The sequence below is a fragment of the Octopus sinensis genome, linkage group LG8 (assembly GCF_006345805.1).
Source record: "Octopus sinensis linkage group LG8, ASM634580v1, whole genome shotgun sequence".
Lineage (NCBI taxonomy): Eukaryota > Metazoa > Mollusca > Cephalopoda > Octopoda > Octopodidae > Octopus > Octopus sinensis.
The window spans coordinates 51,131,239-51,153,334 of NC_043004.1; the positions used below are offsets into that span (position 1 = coordinate 51,131,239).

At 41.3% G+C, this 22,096-nt stretch overlaps 1 protein-coding gene across 2 annotated transcripts in view; it reads right to left on the reverse strand.

Annotated features, from left to right (window-relative positions):
* The window catches only part of LOC115215037 (mitogen-activated protein kinase kinase kinase 1-like), a 252,885-nt gene that overhangs the window by 13,146 nt on the left and 217,643 nt on the right, over positions 1-22,096 (reverse strand). For both annotated transcript variants that reach the window (XM_029784171.2, XM_029784170.2), the window contains exons 9-15: positions 20,538-20,655; positions 18,581-18,823; positions 17,104-17,225; positions 11,844-11,935; positions 8,989-10,509; positions 6,228-6,397; positions 3,514-3,759 (exon numbers count right to left, since the gene is read on the reverse strand). In XM_029784171.2, coding sequence (XP_029640031.1) covers positions 3,514-3,759; positions 6,228-6,397; positions 8,989-10,509; positions 11,844-11,935; positions 17,104-17,225; positions 18,581-18,823; positions 20,538-20,655 — 2,512 coding nt within the window. The remainder of the gene's footprint in view (positions 1-3,513; positions 3,760-6,227; positions 6,398-8,988; positions 10,510-11,843; positions 11,936-17,103; positions 17,226-18,580; positions 18,824-20,537; positions 20,656-22,096) is intronic.

A 22,096-nucleotide genomic window follows, 5' to 3' on the forward strand; every position in this document is an offset into this window, starting at 1 on the left:
AGTCGTCAACTATACTTGACTAAGGGCATGAATAACACACATATATGCCGCCCTCATATATATATATATATAAAGAATAATCAGCCGAAATTGTGAGGATAATCTGGTGCTTGACTGAAGAAAGAAAACTTCGAATGACCCGTTCTTGTTTTCATTGGAATGTAGAGAACAAAAATAAATTCACATTTTGAACCTGAGAAAAGTCTTGCACAGTTTTACTGCTCCACTTAGATATAGTTTTTGTAATGTACATGTTAGCTGGTTGATTTCATTCTCTGAAAATTTTTTAAATACCCAGAAAAATATTGGTGTTGCTTTGGCATGTGATCTACAACTTACAGGGTGATTGCTGTAAGTTATTGTTTAGTTTACTTTTCAATTTCTAAAGGAAAAAAACCATGACATTTTGATTCGGTTAACTGATGCCGCTTATCGTAAAAGAAAGATTGCAATGGATTTTGTTATTTAAATCAGTATAATAGAATAGAACCATTTCCTGTTTGGATAGACTGATAAGTTTGGCAGCTGCAAGTTTAGAAAACATAAAGCTGGCAAGATTTCACCGGTTTTCCCTTTTCTTTGGGGATCTTTCATTTCTCCACCACAAAGATGACATCGTGCAACATTTTCTTCATCATCTAAACGACCATTTTCTCATAAAAACGCAACTGCCTTTGTCTCTTCACTGATCTTACTGTTAAAATCTTTAGCCAACATCTTACAGGTTTTTAGTGGCACCAAAAAATCACTATATGCTTGTAGATGCATATTGAAAAGGTTCATCTTCAACTAGATATTGATATTGAAGCAATTTCTTCCAGATCTACACAGATTGGAAGACATAGAATATATTTGTCTTGAAAACGTCACATTTGCTTTCGTCAGGCACATCACAAAAGGCAAATAAGAACTGTGACTATTGACATTATTGTCCAACGAATTCATTAGCATATTTTTGAAATTTTAAAAATAAGTTTAAATAAATACGATGAAGCTTTTGATGCTGCTCTGGTGAAAATTCTGAGTAATTAGCAGATAATATTTTCAGGTGAAAAAAGTTATTTTGGGCAATGTTTTGTATGTTTACACATTTTTGGATCCTCTTAAAAATATTCAACATACGTTCCAGATAAAATTCTTTTAGTTTAATAGGGTAGTCAAACTTTACTGGGAAAAATAAATCAATATAATTCTTGTCAGTGTTCAAGATTTACAGATTGGATATTTCATTGGGGTCTGTCTGCTGTGTACGCTTTGGGAGAGTGGCAGGAGGACATTATAGGGAAGTTACACTGTCTGGAGATGTTACAAGAGGAGACAACTCTGTTTGAATTACCCAAACAATCTTACAGTTCTTTAGTTCTCCACTACACACCTAATCCATCACCCACCTAACGATGTGTCTATATATCCTACCTACTGCTACAGGCAAACCTAACTCTTACCAGCATTGCTTCAAAGAGAAAGTGGAGTGGGAAGAAGCAGTATGGCCAAGTCTATTGAAGCATCAGCAAAGCAAATGCTTTCTCTCTCTCTCTCTCGATCTACTCCAAGAGGAGACAACTTCGTCTCTAAACGTCAATTATAACGTACAGGTCCAACACTAATACCTTTCCATACTATTGATTTTGCCAAACCGTTAAAATTACTTGAAATGAAATACAAGTGCTTGCACATTAGTATAGTGTACTTGTTCATTAGTACAAACGATACAAGCTAATTAATACTTATTTCTTTATTACCCACAAGGGGCTAAACACAGAGGGGACAAACAAGGACAGACAAACGGATTAAGTCGATTACATCGACCCCAGTGCGTAACTGGTACTTAATTTATCGACCCCGAAAGGATGAAAGGCAAAGTCGACCTCGGCGGAATTTGAACTCACAACGTAACGCAGACGAAATACCACTAAGCATTTCGCCCGGCGTGTTAACGTTTGTGCCAGATTGCCGCCACAAGCTAATTAATACTGTACTGTGCAATGTTCTAGTCTGTGCAAGATACCAGTAAGCTAATATGGTAGCCACAAGAATTTGAGGTTCGTTCCTGGTCATGAATTAGTGTGGATTATAAAAGGTTCTGGATCATCAATATCCAGAATGTCAGTGTTGTACCTGCAGTAATGAACCCTAGGGAGAGCTGAGCAGCAGAAAGTCTTCAGTGAAATAACTCCATACTCCTAATTCAAGTGTTTTGGCCCTTAACTCCTTATACTCTAAGGGAACTGGTTCATATCCAGGTCATGACTCCTGGATATCCTCTCTACTGTCACATATGGTGGTGCTATTTTCATTTTGACCTGCTACTTCCTCTAATAAGACATGAACTGACCCTGGAGCTAAACAATAAGTGTATAACAATTGGATTCGATCCTGTGTTCTCCATATAGCAATTACATTTCAATCACATGCACAAGCCTAATTGGTATATAAAGGCGGTGAGCTGGCAGAAACGTTAGCATGCCGGGCGAAATGCTTAGCGGTATTTCGTCTGCTGTTACGTTCTGAGTTCAAATTCCACCGAGGTCGACTTTGCATTTCATCCTTTCGTGGTCGATTAAATAAGTACCAGTTACGCACTGGGGTCGATATAATCGACTTAATCCGTTTGCCTGTCCTTGTTTGTCCTCTCTGTGTTTAGCCCCTTGTGGGTAGTAAAGAAATAGGTATACAATCACTGATTGCTGCTCATGTTATAGTTCAATGGCTCATCTACACATTCTGTGGACTCAGCATATAAACACAATCAAATTTGTTGCCAATTTCATAGAGTGTCAAGACATCTGAGCTGCCATAACCCTAACCCCATTATTGCCACCTTCGGACTGTTCCATTTTCCCGTTGGCATTCACTCTCCTCATGACACTGCGAATATGGATTTGATGTGTAAAAATGAACCCGAATTTCTAACAAAGACTTTCTGCATGTGTCACATACATTGTTTCATTTGAATATTTATTTGCTTGTAATAAATCTTCTCTATTAAATCATCATCATTGTTTAACGTCCGCTTTCCATGCTAGCATGGGTTAGACGGTTCAACTGGGGTCTGGGAAGCCCGAAGGCTGCACCAGGCCAGTCAGATCTGGCAGTGTTTCTACAGCTGGATGCCCTTCCTAACGCCAACCATGAGTGTAGTGGGTGCTTTATATGTGCCACCGACACAGGTGCCAGACGAGGCTGGCGAACGGCCACGCTTGGATGGTGTTTTTTACGTGCCACCGGCACGGAGGCCAGGGAAGGCTGGCACAGCTACGCTCAGATGGTGTTTGTTACGTGCCACCAGCACGGAGGCCAGTCGATGCAGTACTGGCTACGGCCACGTTTGGATGGTTTTCTTATGTGCCACCGGCACTGGTATCACAAAACTACAAATTCCATTGATGTTCATCGATTTTGATTTGATTCTTTGATTTTTGATTTTTAGATTATGTTCTAAACCATAAAGAGCTCTTCCAACGTGTTACAAGTACAACTGAACACATAAACAAACATATATATGACACAAACCTGTTTGACAGCCATTAAGGTCCCAGTCTTCACATCCCTTGCTTGGTAACAACTGCTGAATGCTCCTGTCCCTAACAAGTTACTTCGTACCCAATGTACATTCTCTAAGTACAGAGGGCTGTTGTTGTTGTTGCTGTTGTTGTTGTTGTTGCTGCTGCTGTTGTTGTTGCTGCTGCTGCTGTTTGGCATAGAAAGCATGCTACTGTGGTTGAATGGACTTGCCAATGGGTGCATATCTGATTGACTCTGCAACACAAATCAACACAGGTACAGATGAGTAATGATTAAGTAGAGTAATGAGTGATGAGTAATGCAGAAGGTAAGTTAAATTTTTATTATAGGTGCCTTCTAGTCATATGTTTAAAAAAAAGTTTGCTTTCCAGCCACAAAATTGCAGGTTCACTTCCCACAGCATGGCACCTTGAACAAATGCATCCTGCTATGGATGGAAGCACTCCGTCGGTTACGACGACGCGGGTTCCGGTTGATCCAAATCAACAGAACAGCCTGCTCGTGAAATTAACGTGTAAGTGGCTGAGCACTCCACAGACACGTGTACCCTTAACGTAGTTCTCGGGGATATTCAGCGTGACACAGAGAGTGACAAGGCCGGCGTTTTGAGATACAGGTACAACAGAAACAGGAAGTAAGAGTGAGAGAAAGTTGTGGTGAAAGAGTACAGCAGGGATCACCATCACCCCCTGCCGGAGCCTCGTGGAGCTTTAGGTGTTTTCGCTTAATAAACACTCACAACGCCCGGTCTGGGAATCGAAACCGCGATCCTATGACCGCGAGTCTGCTGCCCTAACCACTGGGCCATTGCACCTCCACTGCATCCTGCTATAGTGCCAGGCTAACCAAAGCATTGTGAGTGGATTTCCTTAACAGAAGTAATGAAGGACATCCAATCGGAGAAACCATGCCTCGACAGACAGCTGGAGTCTGGACAGCTCTCTGCTAGCCAGCTTCATGTCAAACTGTCAAACCCATCCCAGCATGGAAAGCAGATGTCAAACAATGATAAGATGATGATGATGATGATGATGATGATGATGATGAAAGAAACCCATTGTGTGTGTGTGTGCATTTCCTAGTCTTGGCATTGCATGATAGCTGTAAATGAATGTGACTGTCATACAAGCTGTACCATTCATTTTTAAAACCCCTGCAAAAACGGAGAAATATGTTGCTGGGAAATAAATGAGGGGCTGCCAACAACCTGGAAGTGCAACCAGTCATAGAAATTCTTTCTCAGAAAAAAAAAAAAAAAAAACTCTGTCCAAGCCATACAAACATGGAAAGGTGGACACTAAAACCAATGTTGATGAGTGGAAGGATTTAATTAGTATTGAACTCAAATTGTACAGGAGTCAAATTACGCCTACACTTCTTCAGAAACTTTGATTGATAAAAAGTAACATAGCAGTAATACACTCAAGTTTGATTTAGTCATCTATCATCTGTTTCATCACCAGTATCATCATCATCATCATCGCTTTAAGGTCCACGTTTCCATGCTTGCATGGCTCAGACGAAGTTTATTGAGGCAGGATCTTTCTACTGCTGGATTTCTTTCTTGTTATCAATCCTCACCTATTTCAATGTAAAGTAATATTTTATCCATGAGCAGACATGGTGGAGGCACATGGCCTAGTGGTTGGAGCAGCGAAATCACGGTCAAGGGATCGCAGGTTCGAATCTCAGACCAGGCGATGTGTGTGTTTATGAGTGAAACACCTAAGCTCCATGCGGCTCCGGCAGAAAATAATGGCGAAACTTCTGCTAACTCTTTCGCCACAACTTTCTCTCACTCTTTCATCCTGCATCTTGCAGCTCACCTGCGACGGACCAGCGTCCCGTTCAGGTGGGGAATCCGATATGCCAAGGAAACAGGGAAAAACGGCCCTATGAACTAGGCATGGCTCGAGAAGGAACAAACATGAGCAGATATGTTTTTGCAAAATATTTGAAATGATGGAGATTCATTTACAACCTTAAGTGATGCCAAGACAAAGAGACACAAACAGAAAAACACACACACATGCAATAGGCTTGTTTCAGTTTACTAAATCTACTCACAAACCTTTTGTTGACCTGGATCTATGGTAGAAGACGCTTGCTCAAGGTACTACACAGTGGAACTGAACCTGAAACCATGTGATTGAGAAGCAAAATTCTCAATCACACAGCCATGTCAGCATTTCTTTTAGAACAAATATATACTCTTTTACTTGTTTCAGTCATTTGACTGAGGCCATGCAGGAGCACTACCTTTAGTCGAGCAAATCGACCCCAGGACTTATTCATTGTAAGCTCAGTACTTATTCTATTGGGCTCCTTTTTACCGAACCGCTAAGTTACGGGGACGTAAACACATCAGCATCGGTTGTCAAGCGATGTTGGGGGGACAAACACAGACACACAAACTTATACACACACATGCATATATGTATACATATATACGACGGGCTTCTTTCAGTTTCCGTCTACCAAATCCACTCACAAGGCTTTGGTCGGCCCGAAGCTATAGTAGAAGGCACTTGCCCAAGGTGCCACGCAGTGGGACTGAACCCGGAACCATGTGGCTCGTAAGCAAGCAACTTACCACACAGCCACTCCTACGCCTATATATAAAAATTTTTTAAAAATCTAACTGAAGTAGAAGAGTAAATGGGATTTGTTTTTGATTAGACAAAATATTTATGCATTTTTACCTCTGGTTGGATCCGAACTGTGATTACTTCTTCCCGATCTGATGGAGTCAATCCAGGCACCAAAGGACAAGGCTCTTGTTTTGCTGATGCCTCTAGAGCCTTGGCTAAAGCTACTGCTTCCTCCCGCTCCACCTCTTCTTTGCAGCAATACTGGTAGGAATCAGGCTTGCCTACGTAGCAGATGGTAGAACACATAGTCAGGTGGGTGATGGATCAGTGAATCATGGCAAACTAAAGAACTGGGGCGGAGGAGGACAAAGAGAGTATAGGGTGCACATGATACATACATGCAAGGAATAGTGGATTGATGTGTGAGGAGAATATTCAGTAAATGTGGAAAAAGTATGGGTTTATGAGGAAGATATATTGGGTATTGTCCAGGGTGTGACTTTCAGCTACATCCAGAAGTGGGTCTCTGGTTCAAGAGGTCCAAGGTTTTAAGGAGTGTGGAACCATCATGTAGTCACTATTGTTTTCAGGTCTACTATGCCCTGGGGTAGTAGCACCTGTCAGGGTCCCAGCAATGGGTTACTTAGCATGTTATGGAAGAACCTCCAAGTACAAACCCAATAGGAAAAGAAAAGGCTAGAGGGGCCAGCCTTAAATCAAGGAGCAGAGTCTCTCACATGATTCAATTGCCTCTTTAGAAGTAAATAAAGGTACTTTCTTGAGTTATATGGACTCATAAGGGCCGGTTTCCCGATTTCAAGGTGTATGTATTCTCCACCAGGATGAGACACCAGTCCATCACAGGATTACTCATTTTGGTCAGCTGAGTGGACTGAAGCAAAGTGAAATGCAGTGCCTTGCTCGAGAACACTATGCATTGCCTGGTCCAGGAATTGAAACCACAATCTTATGATCATGAGTCCGACACTATAACCTCTAAGCCACACACTTCCACAGTGACCTCTTTGACACCTTTACCAGCAACTCCAAGGTAGGCAGAACTCTTCAGCTCTGTAAGGCAATTCACCAAGGAGAAATCCACTCCAATGTAAAAACCTATAACTTGTTGGTCACTGCAGGCTGCCTTAGCTTGCTGAGATGCAGTGGTCAGACCTCCAAGTCTAAAGAGGTGGGGAGGTCAGATTGCACAGACTGAATTTCACTTTAGAACAACTAAGAACTGATAGGAAGAAAAACCCTGCAGTGTCAAAGATCAGTTTACATTGCTGCATGAGGGCAGGCTGCTCTTCTTTGTGATTTTTGGACGATGCTGCTATCATTTTGGATATATGTAAGAGGTAAAAACAATGAATACAGGTGGATTTGTTTAAGAGAGGTGAGTATTAGATCTAACTGAGAACAGAGTACAAGCTCTGATTAAAAACAATGTATTGAAACTGGTTGATGAAAGAATATAAGAACTGTCTGAGGAAGGAGCACTGGAATTTGTTAATAATGGTGTACTGGAGTTGACTGAGCAAGAAGTTTAAGAATTGCCAGGAAATGAAGTATTGGAACTGGCTGATAAATGAGTAATAGAACATTAATAAATGAATATTAGAGTTGGACCTTACTGTAAAAAGAGTATTGGAACAGGGTGGGAAAGGATTACTAAATTTGACAGAGAAAAGAGTATCATGTCTGATTGAAAAAGAGCTGTTGGAAAAGATGGAAAAGGAGTATTGGATCTGGCTGAGAAAGGAATATTGATTGGGTTTAGTCATCAATATTAGCTCAGTCTGAGAAAGATTTGCTGGAAATAGCAGAGATAAAAGAAGTATAGGACTGGGTAGAAGAGGAGTAATAGAACTGCTTGATAAATGAGATTAGATATAAAATCATCATCAGCATCATCATTTAGCGTCTGCTTTCCATGCTGGCATGGGTTAGACGGTTTGGCTGAAAATGGTAAGCTGGAGGGCTACACCAGGTTCCAGTCTGATTTGGCATGGTTTCTATGGCTAGATGCCCTTCCCAATGCCAACCATTCCAAGAGTGTAATGGGTGCTTTTTACGTGCCACTGGCATGGGTGCCATTTACATGACACTGGCATCAGCCACAACTACGGTTTCACCTGGCTTGACCGGTCTTCTTAAGTATGGCATATCGCCAAAGGTCTTGGTCATTTATCGTTGCTTCTGTGAGGCTCAATGTTTGAAGGGTGTTTTTCCATGTCACTGGCACAGGTACCAGTTATGTGACACCAGTATCAGCCATGATTGCGATTCCACTTGGCTTCACAGGTCTTCTCAAAGCATGGCATCTCACCCAAGGTCTCAGTCACTTGTGAGTAGGCAATGACAAATAGTATATTTGGCTGATAAAGGAATTTTGGAAATGGCTTGGAAAGATGTATTGGAACTGGTTCAGACAGTCATTTGCTGGGAAAGAAATATTGGAACTCACCTAGAAAGGGATAGGAGATTTGACTGAGAAATGAGCATCAGAACTGACTTAGAAACGAGTATTGAAACTGAATGAAAAGGACTATTGGGACTGCCCGAGAAAGATGTGTTCAAAGCAGCTGAGCAAGAATTGGTTATTGGAGGTAGTTTTAAAAAGGCTAAGAAAAAGGCATTAGATCTGTTTGTAAAAGGAATAACTGAATAGAGTGAGTAAGGAGTCCTGGATGTAGATGAGAAAGGAGTTTTGAATATGGATGAGAATGAGATATTATAGGAACAAGTTTACGGAATCAGGGAGACAAAAAGATCCTGTATGGAAGGAGAATAAGGGATACTATGAAGAACATGGGGACTGAGTTGACAGAATGGAGAAACTAGATGTGTCAATGCTGAAAGAAACACTTACTTTGGTCCTCGGTTCCACAGGGTGAACCTTTCGGTGTTGCTATCTCTGTTTTGAAAGAGACAGATGGTCCATTGCTGCCTGTTGGAGAAACAGTGATGTCAGAGAGATCTTCAGTGAGTATGTTGGACGACGAGTGACTGGAGCTGCAGGCAAGAGGAGTAGAGGAGCAATGGCAGACACTGCTGTTGTTGCTGTCATCAAGGTGGTGCTGCATGGATGAGGACGGTGTTGATGTTGACGGCATGGTCACCATAAACTGAGATCGGTCTCCAGGGCTGTCCGTGCAGTTGTTCACTTTGGTGGTACACACGATGTTGTGGACTAACTGTTTGTTACTGTTGCTGCTGCTGCTGTTGTTGTTGTTGTTGTTGCAACTGCTGTTAGTGCTGATGGTGTTGGTGTTGTTATGATTGTTGTTGCAGGCTGTAATGCTGGAAATCTCTTCGACCTTACATTCACCGGAATGGTCACTGGTTGCCAGGGTTACAGAGCACTTCACAGAAACATTCTGCAGCTTTGCACAGCTAGCATTAACACCACAGTGGGGATGTTGGGAGCCTAAGTGGGGGTCATATTGAAGGTCATTTTGGGAGCTGTGTTGAAGTTCATTCTGGAGGTCATTTGGGGCATCGGTCAAGAGGCCATGTCGAAGTTCATGTCCAGTGTTATTAACAATATCCATACAAGAGCTATGTTGATGATTATTTTGGGGGTCATTTTGAAAGCTGTGTTGAGGTGGGTCTTGGTGATTGTCCTTAGATATGTAGGGGTGTGTCATGGATAGAGGGTCATTAGCTGCACTGTCTAGTGTTGTAGGGAGAGGGAACGGAGAGTCTGGGGGTGTAGAGAGTGGGGTTTCATTGGGTGATGCTGTGGCTGATGTACCGACACAGCTGGTACCTTGACTGCTCTCAGAATCATGCCACACCTTATTAGCAGTCTCCTCAGTTTGTTTGATTTTGTCGACCATGTGTGACAGCTTTTTGCGCATTGGTCGCATCAGCTTAGGGTCCACGGCAGTGACGAGTAAATTGTCCAGCTGTATCACAATCTCATCCTGCCCTGCGCTGAATTTCACACAAATGAAGAAGATACGACGTGCAATTTTTGCTATTCTGGAATGTGCATTACCAACGGCATACGTTGCAAACCTGGCAACAATAACAATCCGACAGAATTCATTTTGTGAGGAAGAAGAAGAAGGAGGACACGAAGAAGAGGATGTAGGAGGAGGAGATGATGAAGAAGAAGAAGAAGAAGTAGTAGTAGTAGTAGTAGTGGCAGCAGAAGAAGAAGAAGTCTCAGGAGTATGTGGCTGAGGTAAAGGTGAAGAGTTCAGTTCTTCTTCAGAAGCATCTGGGTCTGGTTCTGGGTCACGTATAAACTCCCCAGGGAACTCCTCTAGTAATCTGTCCAAGACATACAGCCGCCCCAACAACCACTGCCATCTCACAGTTTTCACTTGATATTCCTGGAGCACGAGTTTCAGGATGTAAGCCAATCCTCCAAGACCACCAGAGCCTGAAAAACAATTGTTCAAAATTTGTGTTTTAATGATAATAACAATAATCCTTTCTACTATAGGCAAAAGGCCTGGAATTAGTGGGATGGGGGGATGGTCAATTATGTTGACCCTAGTACTTGACTGGAACTTAATTTATCAACCTCAAAAGGATGAAAGGATGAAAGTCGACCTCGGTGGAATTTGAACTCAGAATGTGAAGGTATACGAAATGCTGCTAAGCATTCTGCCTGGCATGCCATCAGTTTTCCCAGCTCACAACCTTATGATGATAATAATAATATATTTCTTTACTACCCACAAGGGGCTAAACATAGAGGGGACAAACAAGGACAGACAAAGGGATTAAGTCGATTATATCGACCCCAGTGCGTAACTGGTACTTTATTTATCGACCCTGAAAGGATGAAGTGCAAAGTCAACCTCGGCGGAATTTGAACTCGGAACGTAACGGCAGACGAAATACGGCTGCGCATTTCGCCCGGTGTGCTAACGTTTCTGCCAGCTCAATAATAATAATAATCATGATGATGATGATGATGAACATTTCTTTTATTTGCTCCCAGGGCAAAGGATGAAAAGGACAATACAAAGACAGATGTAAAGTGTGGGGGGGGGTACATAATGGAATAAAGTAATAATAAAAACAATAATAATAACAATGATGATGATGATGAAAATAATAATAACAACCACAACAACAATAATAAGGACAACACTTGCTTACATCTATCTATCTCTCTGTCTGCTGTCTTTCTCTTTATATCTATTTATCTATCTATGTATAAATGTGTGTGTGTGTATGTATATATATATATATATATGACTTTTCATGACAATAATTGTTTATGTGTGTATATGTATCACACACACAATATATATATATGTAAATATCAAGCAACAAGAATGAGTGCTCAACACCACATTGGTGGATAGAATTTCTAGAGTAACAGACTGATGATGGACAATGATCCTGAAACATGCGTGTCTCTAGATGCAGGCCTGGCTGCTGGGGGTGTTTGTCTCCCCTTCGTAAATGTATATAAGGACACAGGGAAAATGTGTTGAAGCCAGCAGGAAGCATTGATGCTTCCTGGGGCTAAACAGCGGTGGTGTAACCCCCTACTGTCACGTTCACGTTAGATTGACAGTATACAACCATTCTATATATATATATATATATATATATATTGATAATGGTTGAAAAGAGATAACAAATGGTCCCACCACTACTTCCCAAATAAAACATACCCACACATGCATGCCTACACACACACAGCCCAAAATCAATGACTGAAAGCTATTTTCAGAATCAAGATGTTATATTTCTTACCAGGAGAGACAATCTCACGTCCAACAGCCAGTTCGCCATCTTGACCTTTGGTCAGTTCAACCATAGTGGACAGTGACAGCTGGCTGGTACGTCTGAAAGAAGAGACAAAAAGAGGGCAGGGTAAAATGTTTGGCAGAAACACTGTAACTGCCCCTGGTTCTATGATATGAAATCCCTGTTTTAAAGTGATCCAACTTTAAAACTTCACCAAAATTTTTTGTTAATTTATGTTCCAAACACAAGATGAATAAAGACAAAAATACTTCTATATTTTCCAGCATGAAATTCAAATTTTTTCAGATCAAAATTTACAGTTAAGAAAGCCAGGACAAGTTACGAGGGGCCACTGAAAAGTTCCTGGCTTTGGGTAAAAGGAAATGCAGGAGGATCAGTTAATTATGATTTTATTCAACATATTCCCCTCTCAGATTTGCACACTTATTGTTAACAGTCCTTCAGTTTTTCTAAGCCCTGTAAAAGAACTCAAAAGGTTGGACCTTCAACCAGGCCTTTCATGAAACCCTTAAAGTCGGGAACTTTTCAGAACTCCCTCATATCCACCAAGACGACTTTAGAGGACCAAAGATTCCATGTGAAATACAGCACGGTTTGGAAAGATAAGGGTGATGTTTGAATGGTTACACTACATGTGTATGCTATACATTACACTGACTTGCATGCTGGAAGAATATAAATTCTCTATTTTCTTCAAAATTAGTTGAAACAAAGGAAATGGTTTTCAACAGAAATATAGTAACAAAAAGGTTAGTAAATCAATAACACACACACACACATATAGATAGATAGATAGATAGATAGATAGATAGATAGTTATAGATAGATAGATAGATAGATATAGATAGATAGATAGACAGATAGATAGATAGACAGAGAGCTACATACATTCATATATACATGCATACATACATACACACACATACATGTGTACACACACACACATATATACATACACACATACATAGATACATACAAACAAACAAACATATATATGTAGAAATTAGTGTGTACCATGTATGCCCAAGAGGCATAGTGGGATCAAAGGTAAACAGGTTAAGGGGGAAAGGTAGATTTTGTATGTGGCAAACACATAGGAGCAGACAGCAGTAAGAGTACACATGAAATAAATACTTTCAAATACATGGAAGGCTCCAAAATAGTAGTCGAGGGCTTTTGTTAGCTCGGTGATCTAATTAGCAGTAGAGGTGGGTGTTCCAAAAGCACAGTAGCTAGAGTAAGAATGGAGTACAAAAAAAAATGGGGTAGGTATTTCTGCTGGCAACAAAGGATTTCTCCATCAGAGTGAAAGGTAGATTCTGTGATGCTTGCGTATAAACTGTATGGGTCGTACTACATGGGGCTTTGAAAACAGAGGATTTGCAAAGATTAAAATGAAATGAAGTGGGTATACTCTGCTGGGTGTGTAATGTTAGCATGCGTGAAGAACAGAGCACAAATGAGCTAATAGAAATGCTGGATACTCTCTTTTACTCTTTTACTTGTTTCAGTCATTTGACTGCGGCCATGCTGGAGCACCGTCTTTAGTCGAGCAAATCGACCCCGGGACTTATTCTTTGTAAGCCCAGTACTTATTCTATCGGTCTCTTTTGCCGAACTGCTAAGTGACAGGGACATAAACACACCAGCATCAGTTGTCAAGCGATGGTGGGGGGACAAACACAGACACACAAACACACACACACATACATATATATATATACATATATACGACAGGCTTCTTTCAGTTTCCATCTACCAAATCCACTCACAAGGCATTGGTCGGCCCGGGGCTATAGCAGAAGACACTTGCCCAAGATGCCACGCAGTGGGACTGAACCCGGAACCATGTGGTTGGTAAGCAAGCTACTTACCACACAGCCACTCCTGCGCCTATAAGAAGAATTGGATATAGGGTGCAAGAGAGAGGACAACACTGATGGACATATAAGGAGGATGCTGGCTGTATGAGGAAGTGTTAAGCACTTGAAGTAGAATGAACATATAGAAGAGAGAGAGAGAAGAGAAGGAAAGACCTAGGATGAAGAGGTGAAGACCAATCAACAAGTTGAAGATGATGAACATCACAAAGGGGATAGTAAAGGACTGTGGTGGGTTGCAACATGATGTACTACAAGAAATCAACCCCACCCCCAATACATGAATGGCAAATCAAGTTTTAAAACAGTGAAGATTTTGGATGTATAATACCTACATGTGGGGCCCCCTTGTCTGTCATGCCCCTTTTAACTCTTTGAATACAGAAAGTAGATATTTCCACTCACAATTCTATTGCAGTTAACTTTAGGAAGTGGTTTTGCCCAATGGCTCTTTTACTCTTTCACTTGTTTCAGTCATTTGACTGTGGCCACGCTGGAGCACCACCTTTTGTGAAGCAAATCGACCCAGGACTTATTCTTTGTAAGCCTGGTTCTTATTCTATCGGTCTCTTTTGACGAACCACTAAGTTACGGGGATGTAAACACACCAGCATCAGTTGTCAAGCGATGTTAAGGGGACAAACACAGACACATAAACACACACACATATAAATGTATACGACAGGCTTCTTTCAGTTTCCATCTACCAAACCCACTCACAAGGCTTTGGTCGGCCCAAGTAGAAGACACTTGCCCAAGGTGCCACACAGTAGGACTGAACTCGGGACCATGTGGTTTGTAAGCAAGCTACTTACCACACAGCCACTCCTACGCCTATAAGTAAAAATACCTTTCCTTATGTTGTGAGTAGCAGAGACACCTTCAGTGACAATGTCATTGTCATCGTGATCGTCATCACCACCACCCTTCACCATCATCATTTAATGTCCTTTTTTCCATGCTGGCACAGGTTAGATGGTTTGACAAGAACAGACAAACCAGAGGGCTCCACCAGGTTTCTACAGCTGGATGCCCTTCCTAACACCAGCCACTTTACAGAGTGGATTGGATGCTTTTTACACAATCACTAGTGAGGTTGCCAAATACCCACAAGATAAGACCCCTCAACTGAGTGGGGTATAGACAGGAGGAATAAGAAACTATGATAATTAAGTTGTTGGACCATGAAATTTAATTATGTAATCAGAGGGTTAAACACATCCTTTCTCTCCCACCCTTTCCTTTGTAAACCCTCTCATCTATTACACACCCTTTCTCGTATTTACTGTACCATTCTGCTTGTCTAAAAGATGATGTTGCTTCTGTCCATATTCAATACCATACTGCTCACATCATCCTTTATCTCTCAGCTTCTCTTCACCCATCATGCCACCTGTGGTAATAAGAGATGGCTTCAGCGCTCTCCATATTCAACCACCACTACTGATCATTACCTTTTTCTTTTTATTGCTTGCCACCACTCTCATTCATTCTCTGTCCCTAACACTCCACTAAAATCTACTGCTCTTTCTCTTACCATTACCCCCATCCCTCTCTCCTTACTCCATCTTCTATCATTCACTGTTGATATTAATAACATACATCACCCTCTCTTTCCCTCATTTCCATTATTTCCTCTTCAACCATCCTATCTAAGATAGGGCTGGATTTACTACAGGTCAATATTGCTAATCAGCCACATGGTTCCGGGTTCAGTCCCACTGCGTGGCATCTTGGGCAAGTGTCTTCTGTGATAGCCCCGGGCCGACCAATACCTTGTGAGTGGATTTGGTAGACAGAAACTGAAAGAAGCCTGTCGTATATATGTATATATGTATGTGTGTTTGTGTGTCTGTGTTTGTCCCCCTAGCATTGCTTGACAACCGATGTCAGGGGTCAGGGGTTCCTTTAGCTTAGATAAGTCTAAAGCTTGGAGTTAAAAATTAAAAGATATTTTTACGGCAATGAAATAAATAATTTGTATTTGTTTTTTTTACTTACTCTTTTACTCTTTTACTTGTTTCAGTCATTTGACTGCGGCCATACTGGAGCACCGCCTTTAGAGTGAGAGAAAGTTGTGGCGAAAGAGTACAGCAGGGATCACCATCACCCCCTGCTGGAGCCTCGTGGAGCTTTAAGTGTTTTCGCTCAATAAACACTCACAACGCCCGGTCTGGGAATCGAAACCGCGATCCTACAACCGCAAGTCCACTGCCCTATCCACTGGGCCATTGCGCCGCCTACTTGTTTAAATTTTTTTAATCCACTACTTTTTTTAAACAGTATTGATCCCTCTTTTGAATTAATGGGACCTTTTTAAATTTAAAAAGCCACTAAATTTAACTGCAACCCTCTGAATTTATTGAGGCCCTTTCAAGCTTATGGGGGGTGGGGGGCTCTTCAAACTCTTTCAGGCCCCTTGTTTTAATGGGGCCCATTTTATTATCTTGTTTTGAATTATCATACTCATCGAGGCCCGCCCCCAAACCTATTAGCCCAATCTTCCTTCTATCATTCTCTCCAAAGCAGGCCTAGAGCTACACAGCAACAATGACAAAAAGAAAGACATATTAGATAATGTAGTCCAAGATATATTAAGCTAAAAGCATCTTTGATCACATGTCTGCTGGACCAAGGCTGACCTAGGGTTCAAAAGATAATAATCTCAAAGAAGAACATATGATTACATAGTGTAATCTTTGATGGACTATGTCAATAAAATACAAGATGATCACAGCTGGATCCAGACTTTGCTCACAGATTTGTTAAATCAGTGCTGATCTTGGACTAACAACGACAACAACAACAGCAGTGGAGGCACAATGGTGGTTAGGGCAGTGGACTCACGGTCGTAAGAACGCGGTTTTGATTCCCAGACCGGGCATTGCGAGTGTTTATTGAACAAAACCACCCAAGCTCCACAAGGCTCCGGCGGGGTGGGGTGGTGAACCCCGCTTTCACCACAACTTTCTCTCACTCTTTCTTCCTACTTCTGCCACAAAGCAGAGGAACCATGTAACCCACTATGGTGTGGTAAACTTTCAGACCCTAGTCTAGATCACGAATCCTCTGTACCCCAGGATGGTTCAGCTCTCCACCCGTTAAAAGCCACCATTTACGGAAAGAGGATAACAACATAGCTTTCGCACCCGGGCAACTGCCACTCTATCGCATGTGGTGGGTGGATCTTCAAGTTGCCACACGCATTCTTAGTAGCTTAGAGTAGGCTCGAATTAGAGATTATTCTTTGTGGCTAATGGCTTGAGTCCTGATTGGAAGAAGAAAAAGACAACAACAGCAGTGAGGGTGGGTCGGACAGGTTGAAAGTTGAAAGAAACACCAGGTGGCAGAAGAAAGAAACTTACTTGTTTCCATCTGTACATTTAATAATGATGGCTTCAATAACAGGTTTTAAGATGATCTGTAACCGTTTCCTCTGTTGTTTGTCTCGGCATGGTGTGTACGACAGCAACGCTCGGAGAGTGCGCTAAAGAAGAAAAGAAAAAAGACCAGAAGGTCTGACTCTTACTCAAAGGGGAAGTAACTCAACTTGGAATTTGGTAAATGAGGAACAGAGAAAAAACATTTCATTTCATATATCATGGCACAGGCAGTTAGAAGCTGGTTTCTCGACCATATGGTTCCAGGTTCAGTTCCACTGCATGGCACCATGAGCAAGTGTCTTCTACTACAGCCTCAGGCCAACCAAAGCCTTGTAAGTGGATTTGATAGATGGAAACAGAAAGAAGCTGACTGCATATATATATATATATATATATATATGCTTTAGTAGAAGACACTTGCCCAAGGTTCCACACAGTGGGACTGAACCCTGAACCAGGTAGTTCGTAAGTAAGCTACTTACCACACAGCCACTCCTATGCCTTTATTTTATCAATCCCCCACAAGAATAAAAAGTAAGGTTGATCTGGCCAAAATTTGAACTCAGAATATAAAGAGTTAGAACAAATACTGCTCTGCATGGATTTAGTTAGATAACGAGTGGGCGAAATGCGTAGCCGTATTTCATCGGCCATTATGTTCTGAGTTCAAATTCCGCCGAGGTCGACTTTGCCTTTCATCCTTTCAGGGTCGATTACATAAGTACCAGTTACGCACTGGGGTCGATGTAATCGACTTAATCCGTTTGTCTGTCCTTGTTTGTCCTCTCTGTGTTTAGCTCCTTGTGGGTAGTAAAGAAATAAGTTAGATAATTTAAAAGGAAGGGCTAGTTGATTAAACTAATCCCAGTACTTGACTGACACTTTATTTTATCAACCCCAGAAGGTTAAATGACTAAGCTGACCTTGGCAGGATTTGAACATGGAACATAAGGAGCTGGAACAAATACTGCAAGACGTTATATTCAACATTATATTTTTTTCAGCAAGATAATTTCTAACACAGATGATACAAAGTCACAGATTTAAGGAGCAGGAACAGTTGATTTTGATTCAACAATCCTTATTTCTTTATTGCCCTCAAGAGGCTAAACATAGAGGAGACAAACAACGACAGACAAACAGATTAAGTTGATTATATCGACTCCAGTGCATAACTGGTACTTATTTAATCGACCCTGAAAGGATGAAAGGCAAAGTCGACCTCGGCGGAATTTGAACTCGGAACGTGGCGGCAGGCGAAATACCGCTAAGCATTTCGCCCGGCGTGCTAACGTTTCTGCCAGCTCGCCGCCTTCAACAACCCTTAGCAGTCAACCAGTACTTCTTTTATTAATCCTGAAAAGATGAAGAGAAAATGAAACCCCCATCTCAAGCTGTGTAAGTAAGGACAACAAAAACAACTTCAGCAAAATATCAAAGTAGAACAAAGTAAACTTACAAGACATGAAATGAAGACTCTGTAGACAGGGTCTGCACACATGAATGCAAGCACGCTGCAACAACACTCCAGCATCTGATGGGTGGCAGTTTGTTGACTCGAAGATATCATCGCACCACTGCGACCTTCTCCAGAACCTCTCAGCAACGTGGAGACCATCTCACGACTCAGATACTTCAACGCAGCCTCTCGAATTGACCAGTTCCGTGAAAATAGACAGCACACGAGGTCCTCACCCAGAACCTATGGCGAAATATAGAAAGAGTAAAAATGGTAGTAGAGCAAGGGTACCCAATCTTTTTTGCACCATGGACCCATTTCGTCGTCATCATCATTATTATCATTTCACCGTGATCACCGTGACCAACCAGTCTATCAGATGTTGCTACACATCGCTGGTCACAATGCGCTTCACATTGTTTTAGCCTTCAAATGACACCACCCCGCTGGCTAAGCGAGCAGGCCAACAGAAGAAAGAATGAGAGAAAGTTGTGGTGAAAGAGTGCAGCAGGGATCACCACCAAATCCTGCTGGAGCCTTATGGAGCTGTAGGTGTTTTCGCTCAATAAACACTCACAATGCCTGGTCTGGGTATCGAAACCGCAATCCTGCAACTGTGAGTCCGCTGCCCTAACCACTGGGCCATTGCACCTCCAGATTATTATCATTTAATGTTTACTTTCCATGCTGGCATGGTATGAACTGTTTGACAGGAGGTGGCTAGCCAGACAGCTGCACCAGACTCTAATCGTCTGTTTTGGTATGATTTCTACAGCTGGATGCCCTTCCTAATACCAACCACTTTACAGTGTGCTGGGTGCTTTTACGTGGCACCAGTATTGGTGCTTTTACGTGGAACCCACACAAGTGATTTTTACATGACAATCTTTTCCTTGAGCCAGGGTATCACACGTATAACAAAACACAATAAAATACGCAACATATAATTTAATCATAACATATATATAATACATATATTATATATATAATACACATATAATGCAAAAACATCATGCAGACTGTGACAGAGGAACTCTGCAATTAGGGTACAGAGCATTAAGATTAACAAACCAAAAAACCTTTTGCAGAGCATTGGTAGAAGAAAGATGTGGAATTCTACTTCTGTTCTTGTAACAAAGTACTAGAAAGTAGGGGTAACTTATCACAAGAAATGGTTAACAGGCACTTCCTACATCAGTTTAGGCTACATGGTAATTCTTAAAAACATAAGTTCTCTTCAATAAAATCAGTATATCTATCTATCTATCTATCTATCTATATATATATATAAGAGTATATAAGGCTCATCTTTGCATTATAACACAGAGCCATCTACTACTTTATCTAGATATCTTGGGAGATGTAAATGAATCTGGACAGACTATAAAGATAGGGTAACCAGTTGGTTTTGTTTCTTGCTCTAAACTGTAGCAAGGACTAATTTCACAGCAGTATTAAATATACATGGATAAAAGGGTAAAGGATGAAAATCCCCTTTGGTTATGAATGACCATGGGATTGCACCAAGAAAGTTACCCTCCCAGGCACAAGTCCAGGCAAGGTTGTTTATGAAAGACCAGCAGTCGCCCATGCATACCAGCCTCCTCTCTCCATGCCCCCCAGTGTTATCCAAGAGAATGGCAAAGGCTGATACAGGTTGGCACCAGTGAGATGTTGCAACTCATTTCTATAGCTGAGTGAACTGGAGCAACATGAAATAAAGTGTCTTGCTCAAGAACACAACACACAGCCCAGTCTAGGAATTGAACTCACTGCCTCGTGATTGTGAGCCTGACATTCAAACCATTGAGCCATACACCTTCACAGATATACATAGATTACTCTCTATATTTATACAAAACTCACACATTCATTTATCTCCTCCTTCACACACATGCTCTGACTCCAGTTTCTTTTTTTTTTTTTTGTCTTCTAAAAATGGTAAATCCATACATACCTGGATCCAAGGTCGAGCTGTGTCTCTGTATTCTACAGGAACTGGTTCAGCATACGGAAGTCTTAAGTCATCTGGAATCAATGGTGAAGAAACTTCTCCTTGGCTGATGCCTGTTTCACTGATTAAAGGTAGATGGAGAAAATGTTCCAATGAAAAGTATAAAAAAAAATGTCTGCAGTCAAGAGACAGACTGATCAGATTAAAAACAAAACGGTATTAGGCTAATTAACAAAGATTCATTAATCAAAAACACCACTGGCTCACACAAGCATGCTGTTTCCACTCTGTTTTTTTTTCTACTACTATGGCCTCAAATCCACTCAAATAGCAAAGACAGATTCCTCAGCTCAAGTATTGCACCAAATTGATACCATATCACACTATATCATATAGATTGTTGGTTCTCAACATGTTGTACTGTTTGACATTTGCGCTGGAAGTTCAAATAAGAACATTTCAGAGTGTTTGGGTGTCAATCTGAGGACAGTGAAATCTGAGGACATGTATGGAGAGTGATAAAAATCAAACATCCAGACAACATCATGGTGTTTGGGGTGATCACTAGTGATGGCTATGTTATGCCTCCATTCATCTTCCCACACGGACTCAGACTCAAGATGGAGGCCAACATCAAGTGCCTGGAGGAGGTAGTGCTGTCCTGGGCAAAGAGGGTGGCTGCTGGAAGACCCTATGTTTGAAACAGGATTCTGCACCATGCTACACAAGCAGAAGAACCCAGTCATGGCTGTCAGACCATTTCTGCGACCACAGCACCCCTAATGTCTGACCACCTGACTCCCCAGACTGCAACCTCCTTGATTATTATGTGTGTATATATATATATAGGTATGTATATATGTATATATATAATATAATATAATAAATGTGAGAACTAATTTCTGTGTGTCACACTGACACAATTTAAAAAATAAAACAATTTAAAAAATAAAACAAAAATAACTGTTTAGTATTTTGGCGACAGGAATTTCTGTGAAAGAGACATGGTTATACAAAGTTGTACATCATCTCCCTCCTTCTCTCTCTCTCTCTCTGCCTTCACCACTGCCCTCACCACCTCTATGTCTACTATTACTCTCACCCCATCATGTGGGATAGGTGTGTCATTGAATAGTGACACACCTATCCCACATGATGGGGTGAGAGTAATAGTAGACATAGAGGTGGTGAGGGCAGTGGTGAAGGCAGAGAGAGAGAGAGAGAGAGAGAGAGAGAAAGAAAATGAGAGAGAGAGAAGGAGGGAGATGATGTACAACTTTGTATAACCATGTCTCTTTCACAGAAATTCCTGTCGCCAAAATACTAAACAGTTATTTTTGTTTTATTTTTTATACACACACATTTATATAAAATACATTTTAATTGAAATAAAGTTTCCCCAAAATCAAACATTTCTAATATAATAAATGTGAGTGTCAGTGTGTCACACTTTTTCAACTTTAGTAAATCCTTTCTACTGGAAGCATAAGACCTCAAATTTTGGAGGAAAGGATTAAGTCGATTACATCAACTCCAGTACGTAACTGGTACTAATTTTATCG